This window comes from Botryllus schlosseri, chromosome 1 (genome assembly GCF_051294905.1).
Source record: "Botryllus schlosseri isolate E-star chromosome 1, Bs_hap1, whole genome shotgun sequence".
Classification (NCBI taxonomy): domain Eukaryota; kingdom Metazoa; phylum Chordata; class Ascidiacea; order Stolidobranchia; family Styelidae; genus Botryllus; species Botryllus schlosseri.
In genome coordinates this window covers 41,227,281-41,236,677 of record NC_137236.1, presented here as the reverse complement: position 1 = coordinate 41,236,677, position 9,397 = coordinate 41,227,281, and the positions used below count along the sequence as shown (strand labels likewise).

The window sequence follows — 9,397 nt, the reverse complement described above, 5'->3', positions numbered from 1 at the left end:
GTATTAATTCGTCCTTTACATATTCCTATGTAAATGTCATGGATCGGATAAATCTATCGGTGACGCATAATCTATTCCATTACGTCACGAACGAAAAACATGATAAAGATTTTACAGCACGTATATGTTTAGAAACTACCTCGATATGTATATGTTTACGACGCCTATTGCGACAGTTAGGCCCTAATGTTATATTATGTCGCCCAAAACCGATTTACCCGGTTTAGGGTCAAAGTTTAGGTTAGGGTATCCCTAACCCACATCCAACCCCCTCCCCCAACTGTAATATTGCGAAACCATGACCTCAACTTTGACCCTGACCCACATCCAACTCTAAGACCCCCCTCCCCCAACCTTAATATCCCCCTTCCCCAACCTGAATCTTCAGATACCCCAACCTCAAATTTGACCCTAACCCACATCCAACTCTTATACCCCGCCCCAACCCTAATCTTGGGATACCCGAACCCCAACTTTGACCTCAACCCTAATATCGCTCCTTCCTCTTCCCTAATACCCCCTCCCCCAACCGTAATCTTGGGATAACCTATCCCCAAATATGACCCCAACCCACCTCCAACCCTAATATCTGTCTCTTCAAAAGCAAAAAAAAAATTATTTTGACGATTATAAAATTGTATTGTGCTCATGGGAAGCACTTGGTGGTGTTACGTGAAACACTGTTTCGATCTCGGGCGTATATCGAAGAAGCGCCGAGAATTGTTCCCAGTGTTGCCAATTGACGTTGATTCAAGTTGATCGTTAATGTCCGCCGCAGTAATAGTTGCTCACCTATATATTTTGATTTGGCTGGTTCTTTCGTCTATAATATTTTATGTGCTCATGGAACAAACTACTATGGCAGGTTTGTTGTGTATTGACCCCTGAAAGTGAATATATTATAGTATTGCATAGGTACATTAGGGTTGGATAGAAATAACTTATTTTTTCAAATTTACTGGCTAAAGATGCTACCGGTACTGGTTGAATTCCAACCGGTGTAGGTGTATTCATTGAAGTGGAAAATTTTAGGTTAGAAAAATAGTGTTGAATGGTATGTTCATATTGGAATGAACCCGGATATTTTTGAATGACATATTTTTGGCTGTCATATTTTGTGATACGATTGTTAATATATAATGTTCTATCCAATTCTCTGCTAGTTGCGGACGATAACCCCTGACGAGTTTCTGCCGAAAATATTAGCGTTCATTTCAATATTAATATACTATTCAATTGTATATTCAAGTTCTGTACCTCCAAGAAGCTCTTCAAAGATGGTCTTGCAGCTCTATAATTATTGATGAAAGAATTTCCCACAGTAAATACCATGTTGGTTTGGAATTTAGTCAAATTTGTAATGCACCATTTTCTTACAATACTTCATAGTGACGGGCAGCCAGAATAATTTGAAAAAATGTGTATACTTCTTAGTATATTGAAAATTCTCCAGTTGTAATAACTTCTACGCTTCTACAGGCTGGAATTGAATCCAATTTGATGTTCAGCGTTTGTTCAAACCGACCGAACAATTTTATCAACTAGCCAGTCAAATTTATGAAAAACATATTATGATCAACCCTGATGTCATTGTACATGCTCATTACTCATCATGATGTAATTATTAAGGTATTGATAGCCATCTTGCTACTCTAGTTATTTACATTCGTGTTGCTAAAATGTGAAATGAAAGTTGCTGTGTCATGCAGGCCCACTGTAGTTTCGAGTGTAGGCAAATATTGGAATTATACATCTTGTCACAGACCAGAGTTATATTTCAGAGAGCCTAATTATTCTCTGTTACATGTTTTTCTGTTTTTTTAGTTATAGCCTAGATTGGGACTTTAGATTTTGAAAATATTTTTAGATCAGGATGGAGTAGGACTGACTTGAAAATTTTCAGGGTCGGACTTGGACCGAGAAATATCACAGTCCTATCGAAGAAGCACCAGGAGTTTTTTTTTACTATAAGTTCAAAGCAGGGATATCTAGTTTCAAGATATCCCTGATTGAAAGTGCCCTCGGAAGACGCCTTTAAATGTCCTCATTTTTAGAAATTTGTCCTCTTTTACTAGAAAAAGCATCAAGACACGATCAAAAACTCGATCCCGATGCAGCGAGCATCAGAGTTCTGTCCAAGTGATGACATATTTTTCTTTTAGTCAACACATATTATCGCGGGTGATTCAGGAATAGAGCCTAAGCGATGACCTTTTTTTAGTCAACACAATACTGCTACGGGTAAAAAAGAGTTTCCAAAATCACCAGCTTTCAGAATTTTTGAAAAGGTTCCTCATTTCTGGATATCAAAATCTGATAAACCCAAGCAAGGCTAATCTCTAATATGGTGCGTGCTTTTGGATTGTGGCCCAGCGGGGAGCTCAACTGGCAATTGCTTCATGCATGGTTTTATGTAAGATTTGTTTCAATTGCCGTCATGGCAGGATTGTAAATATGGTACTCGACTTGAGTTCTTTTCAGAAATATGGAAAATGGATTATACTCGGCTCCAGTGAATATTGACTCGACTTGTAAACTGGGTGATACTCTATGCTTCGCATTCATAATACAGTAATTTTCCCTGCTTTACACTGTTTCTGATCCAATATTTTAGAAACACCAGTACTGACAGACTGAATACCAGTAATTTGGTAACTTACTATTGTTCGAAGTTACAACGAAATGTGCGAGATATGTGGCAAAGAATTAGTGACGAACTCCATCAAGCACCATATGAATATGCATTATGGTGTGAAAAATCATGAATGCGAAATTTGTGGGAAGACTTTCACGCAAAAGGGTAACCGCGATATTCACATGATTTGCCATACGGGGCGTAAAACACATAAATGTGGTATTTGTGGGAAAGGCTTTAAACGAGGATTGGACTTGAAGAGACATGAAGCGAATCATGCTGTTGTTACTATCCGAAATCATGAATGTGAGATTTGTGGAAAGAAATTCACTCGTGAGGGCGTCGTCACTCACATGAAAACTCATGTTCGCGCCATACATCATAAATGTGATGTTTGCGGAAACGAATATGCTCATAAGCCAAGCTTGCGGAGGCATATGGATATTGTACATTCTGGCATCAAAGATCTTCAGTGCGAAGTTTGTGGGATGGAGTTTTCTCGGAAATACTGTCTAAAGACACACATGCTTCAACATAGACCTACTGACACAGAAAATTACAAATGTGGCATCTGTGAGAAAAAGTTTCCTCTAAAGTCTGGCTTGAAGCACCATATGCGTGTGCATGCTGCCGATGGGCATAAATATTATAAGTGTGATATCTGTGGGAAGGAATTGATGCAGAAAAAATCCGTTAAGCACCATATGGATATTGTACATGCAAATGTAAAAAACCATGCATGCGAGATTTGCGCAAAGGAATTTACTCAAAAGGTTCATCTTGAAACTCATATGAAAATCCATAGCTCTGTTAAAGATTTTACGTGTGACATTTGTCATGGTAAATTTAAATTGAAATCGCACTTGAAGGTGCATATGACTGTACATAGAGGCACAAAAAACTACAATTGTGAAGTCTGTGGGAAGAAATTTGCCTATAGCAGTTCCCTTGGAAGCCATATGAAATCGCATGCTGGCATAAAAAACTATGAATGCTATATTTGTGGCAAGACATTTACCCAAAGCAGTAACTTCAACACCCACATGAAAATTCATTTGGCTAATATGACTCAATGATATGGGGATTTGTGTAAAAATATGCTCAAAGCAATCATCTGTGGGTAATGGAAGGAAGGGAAGCTACTGTTCTGGAAATTAGTCTCCCGTCTGGCCAACCACCTGTCTTATTTTCGAAACATTCAGTCAAGTATGACGCTTTATTTATGGAGAATTCAAGTTGAAATACTGACAATTTCTACTGAATAACTACTTCTTAATCCTCTAGTATACAGGTCCACGACCTGACATCGATCTCACCTTTCGATACACGCCACCTTTTTTGTGACCTGTCCTTTTCTATTATCTTTTTTTTACTTGTCATTCAGTGTGCATGCCTCCTTTTTACATCGTCTAGGCCAGGTGGGTGTCTGATTTCAAAGACTACTCCAAGTCGTTTCGACGCCTTCCTATCTTTCATTGTATCGCAGTCTTGTGCATTAAAATGATGAAAATTGTAGCATGAATTGTATCATTCATTTGTGAAATGACATTTATGAAACCTGTCTAGATTTTATGAACACGTGACTTGGTCGTTGTCACATCCCATCAGGAAATAAATACCTGTTTAGTGTTGATTTATAGCCTATTATGTATTCTCCTTTTCATGTACGCGTCGGATACAAATTAATATGTTTGGAGAGACGGGTTTACATACCAATAATGGCAATAGGGCACTGATCCGTGGGTTTGGTTACAACGAGCAGTCCTAAACGCGAGATTACTTGCTTAGCATTCTGCTCAGTTTTTAGTTTTTCAAAAATCTGTAGACGATTGAGACTTACATTATCTGCTGTAGACGTTCTTATGCATTGAATTTCATTGCTCCGAAGTATTTTATATCTAGGTTAAATGTGTCTATATGATCGCCTTACCATATTTTGGAAATCTGAAAAGAGGATACTTTTTCAGAAATTAGCAACTTGCAAAACCGGAGTAGAATTCTCAAAAACCGGTTAATTTTTCCCACTTTGTGATCGGTTAACTAAAAAAAAGGTCATCTTTTCGCTCCGAGCTGAAATCATCGTTTTTCACTCCGAAATACCCGCCGGAGCTTCACTTCTGTGCTAATTTGCGGCATATCACTCGCAATTTGCTCTAAATCTGACCTAAATTTTCAAAAAAGAGGACAAAAGGGCGTCCAAAAGTCAAAAAGAGGACAAATCCTTATAAACGAGGACGTATGGAAAGCCTACTATATGAGAGCAATGGAATCTATTTCAAACCGACGTGCGTATTTATGACTATGCTTGGACGGGGTTCGATAAGGCGTTGGGTCGACCGAATAGCAATTTGACAAGCTATTTCAGGCATGAAATAAGGTCGCTGCGATACATTTTGTGGAAAGAAGATCCATTAGGCTTATCTGCTGATGCAAAGGCTTCTTTACATGAGGCACTGTACTTTCAGCTACTTTTGCGATGGAGAAATTCAATATTATCAGACCCAATGTCTAAATATATCGACCTCGACACGCGCCACCTCATTTTCACCCTTATCCTTTTTATGCTCTCTTCTATTACTTTCATTAAGTGTGCAATGTGCATGCCTCAACTTTTCATTGTATTGCAGTTTCGTAATGTTTTGATCAAGATAAATTAATAATAAATGTGATACGTGAGTTGTTCTTGACTTATATGTATCTTATGCCGATGAATGGTAGCAGTCCGTGATCCATATGTTCGGTCAAACAACACAGTGCCCCACCTGCAGTCAGGATGACTAAAAGGCAATTATGAAACCGTCAATGATTGTAACATCGCGACATTCATGAATGACTAAATAGTTAACATTTTAATACACCCAAAACCACATACTTTTATTGTTCCAAAATATAGTGTTGAGGGAGAAGTGAGCCACAGAAAAGCCAAGCAACACCTAGGATAGCGTCATTAATTCAAAAACAGCTCAGAATATATAACTGCTGATATTAGTTTATTCAGAAAATTTCATCACCTCATTAATCGAATGATATCGTCGCACTGGTTTCGAAATTTAATAGTTAATATCGACAGAGCATCAGAACCTCCCTCCCCCAAATCACAAAGGAATGTGAAGTTAGCCAGTACGTACAATGTCAGCGCGGCGGAACACTAATCAGGTGAGGCACAGATTACTTCGCTTCATCATCACTATCTGACAATCGCAGGTGACAAAATGCGCTATCGACTTCGCAATCCGATCGCGTGGTCCGAATCGTATAGCTGCACCGACCAACATGTAGTGCAGAGCAAATGTATTCAGTTTGCGGTGAAAGGGGCTGTCCGATATTCTGCGATGATATATACCAGTGGCGGCTCGTGACAATATCGGGTGCTGGGGCAAGGGCTGCAAGCGACTTTTTATCAACATGACGTCACAATGGCGTTTTCCAACCTAAACAAGTAACTTGGTGGTACTATAGATGATGTAGGACTACATCCTCTATAGTGGTACGGAAACACGAACTTCCCGACAACAGTGATTTTAACGTATGTGCCGCGAGAGGTCTGCCGCTCAGCTGTGACTTGAAGTGTGGTAACTGCGTAAACGGCGTACGGAACAAAGATTCGACACGGTTCATGTTCGCACTATAGCTGACTAATTATCTGCAGAAATGGAAATGAGCATAGTGTCCTATAGAAATGAGTATAACTCGGGAGATTACGTAAGCCTAACTGGAAAGGTCAACGAGTTCGGACACATATACACAATCGTTATCTCATAGATTGGGCATGTCATATTGAATCCAGAACATCATTTTGAAGAACTACTGATAGTAGCCTCGGAAATTCGGTCCCGGTACAGCATAGGAGATTTTGCCTTGAGGCTGGAGACTGTCACACGACACATACGGCTTACGAGTGTCTAACTGTCTATATGTCTGCTGCAAAATCGCCTTTGGAAAATATATTACCGAATAAATACGTGGATGAAAGCCGAAAACTTGGTACACTGTTACATGAAATCATCGAGAAGTAGCCTCATGACCGTTTTCGGTATATGGTACACTGTCAAAATTAATACGAACAGACCAACACCGAATTTTGCGTAAAATTTACTGAGGAATAGGCTGATCAAGCGATCTGCTGTTATAGCCGCCATCGAAAACGAAACAGCTATCGCGCTTGACAGGGGTTGTAATCAAAAGCAAATGGCTGAAGGCCACGATTCCACGGTGAAATTGACATTGGAGAATATAAAATAAAAGTAAATATTTGAATGCAAACCGAGGATGTTAGTAAACTGTTTCATGATATCATCAACTCATCACTTATCTCAGTATGGAATACAGTTAGCGTTAACGCAGATACGCCGGCTTTTGCGTGAAATCCGCAATGCGTTAGGTAGGCCAAGTGTCAGATCAGCGCACATCTCTACCATATTCGACCTTGATAACCAAATTGCTGCCCTAATCATTGAGTGCCAACCTTGAGACTTGACACAGCTTTCGATACTAAAATCAAGACATACCATGCAAAAGCTCATGACGGATCTAGGTATGGAGCATCGTTAAAATCAATAGGGATCAATACCGGCTTTTCGTAAAATATGTTTGCGATAAATGACGAGTCAGCTCTCACTCGACTTAGGAAACGAAATTACCACTACATAGTTCAGTGACAAACTTGAAACTTGGTACAGCGTTCGATACTAACATTAAGACTTTACCGTAAAAAATGTCATGACCGATCTCGGTATGGAACATCGTCAAAATCAATGGATACCAATACCAGCTTTTGAGTAAAATCTGTTTGCGATATGGAACGGATCAGCACACACTCAACTTCGGAAACGGAATTACTACCCTAAACTTTAAGTAGAAACCCTGAAACTTGGGACAGTGTTAAATATCACCATCACGACATGACATACCAAGTTTCAAGAATTATCATGGTGTGAAACACCATCAAAATCGACCTATACCAGCAAAGGTCGACTGAACGCATATGACGGTAACCGACTTCATATATAGATATACGATTGTTACATCACACCTTAAAGGAGACCAGGCTATGTTGCCCAAGCTGCTCGGTAATTTTATGAATAGGAGAGAATAAATCAGTCTTTCTTTATTGTGCGCGGCTTTGAGAGAATAGACAGTGAAAGCTTGTTATGAGCGCTACCGGGGCATGCCCCGGCTAGGCATTCGAAACGCGAAAACACGAAGACAATTCGATTTTCGTAGAGACTTCGCTATATATGGGCATTTACAAGCGAAAGGACAATAAGAATACGATTTTCGCTATGATTCCGGTATATATAGATTGCTGTGCGTCTATAAATGGTAAGGAAGTGTTATTGAGCAGAATTTTAGGTGGGGCAATGCCCCAGTTGCCCTATAGGACGAGCCGCCACTGGTATTTACAGCAAGTCCGTAGCCTTTGTTACGGATAGCGGCTTCCAATATACTTAACTGGCAGTAGCGAATACGAATGTTCTGCGTGTAGCTCTTGACTGGTAGTTCAATAGACGACAATTGCCTTTTCCATATGTATTGGACGAAAGGGTAGTAATTCAAACAGTAGGTTATACGACGTACATGAGTCTCTATATATAAAAAGGGATGGTCTGCGATATGCGCTCGGTTATAACTAGGGCTGGGCAAAATCGAGTACCTGAGTGATTCGATTCTGAACCACGTGATATGCTTCGAGTCGAGTCGAGTAATCGAGTAACACTCATTATGACGTCGTAACAGAATGTAATATGTCAAAGTTCAAATATGTACCTTTTATGCGACCAGAAAGAATATATTGCCTGTTATCCATCACATTAAAGATACTTTGGTATTTTTTCGACCGTACCGATTTCATTGAACTTGGTGACAATGTTGTGGGATGATCATGACTTCGAAAATGTGCTATTTCCAGTAACCTTCGTTCGTAGCCTGTACTATATGTCTCGCATGCTACGATACGGCCGATCAAATTTTTAAGGCTTCAACCGTGAAAATTAGTACCGAAACTATAAATTTGGTTGATCAATTAACTTTCGTGGCGAGGAGAGTATAATTCCAGTACTCGAAAAAAACTTTTTTTACTACTCGACTCGAATCATTAAAATTAATACTCTATTCCAGGGGTCACCAACCTTTTTGCAACCGAGGGCTACTTTTGCGTAGTGATTGAAGCGGCGAGCTACTATTTACTCCCACTGTTTACCCGTACCACACTGAATTTCTGCTTTGATATTCATAGCACTGGGCAGGACTGGACATCATGTCGTCTGTTTCTATAGCAGTCAGTGGGAAGCCTGGCATTGTATGATATCAACTAGTGCGCTGTACTCTGGTATTTAACTTGACACTGCAATTCTGAGTGATTACACCACTGTACTTTTCCGTATCAACAATGCACCAAACGTTGCTGCACAGTGAGGTGGGGGTCACTTTGCAGTGTTACAATTTCAATCTCCCAAAGTTCAGCATCCAGGAATGACAAGAATTCATTATACCGGACAGCAGCAACAATTACGGAAAGTTAGAAACATGGTATATTAAACTGCGTCGAGTGTAACAGAAACAAGCTGTGTCAAAAGATGCAATACGTAATGTGCATACACTATTGTAGGGCTCTGGCCCCTTCTCTCTCCTATATCTGTTATGGTAGAATGCTATATCACGTGACTTATCGCATAGTTATAACCCAGTGCATATCAAAGATTGACTCAGATTTATACGAGACTCATGTACGCTGTACTTACTGCTTAAACTATCCAAATTACT

At 39.7% G+C, this 9,397-nt stretch overlaps 1 protein-coding gene across 1 annotated transcript; it reads left to right on the top strand.

Moving 5' to 3' along the window:
- Window positions 1-221: 221 nt before the first annotated feature.
- LOC145449963 (uncharacterized) lies at window positions 222-5,747 on the top strand. The gene is made up of 2 exons (XM_080328405.1): window positions 222-4,544; window positions 4,882-5,747. Exon 1 carries the CDS (start codon window positions 2,683-2,685, stop codon window positions 3,709-3,711), a length of 1,029 nt encoding a protein of 342 aa, XP_080184531.1. The 5' UTR covers window positions 222-2,682; the 3' UTR covers window positions 3,712-4,544; window positions 4,882-5,747.
- Window positions 5,748-9,397: the final 3,650 nt, after the last annotated feature.

Excerpts from the sequence above, each read along its gene's own strand:
- LOC145449963 (XM_080328405.1), top strand. The coding sequence starts at position 2,683 with ATGTGCGAGATATGTGGCAAAGAATTAGTGACGAACTCCATCAAGCAC.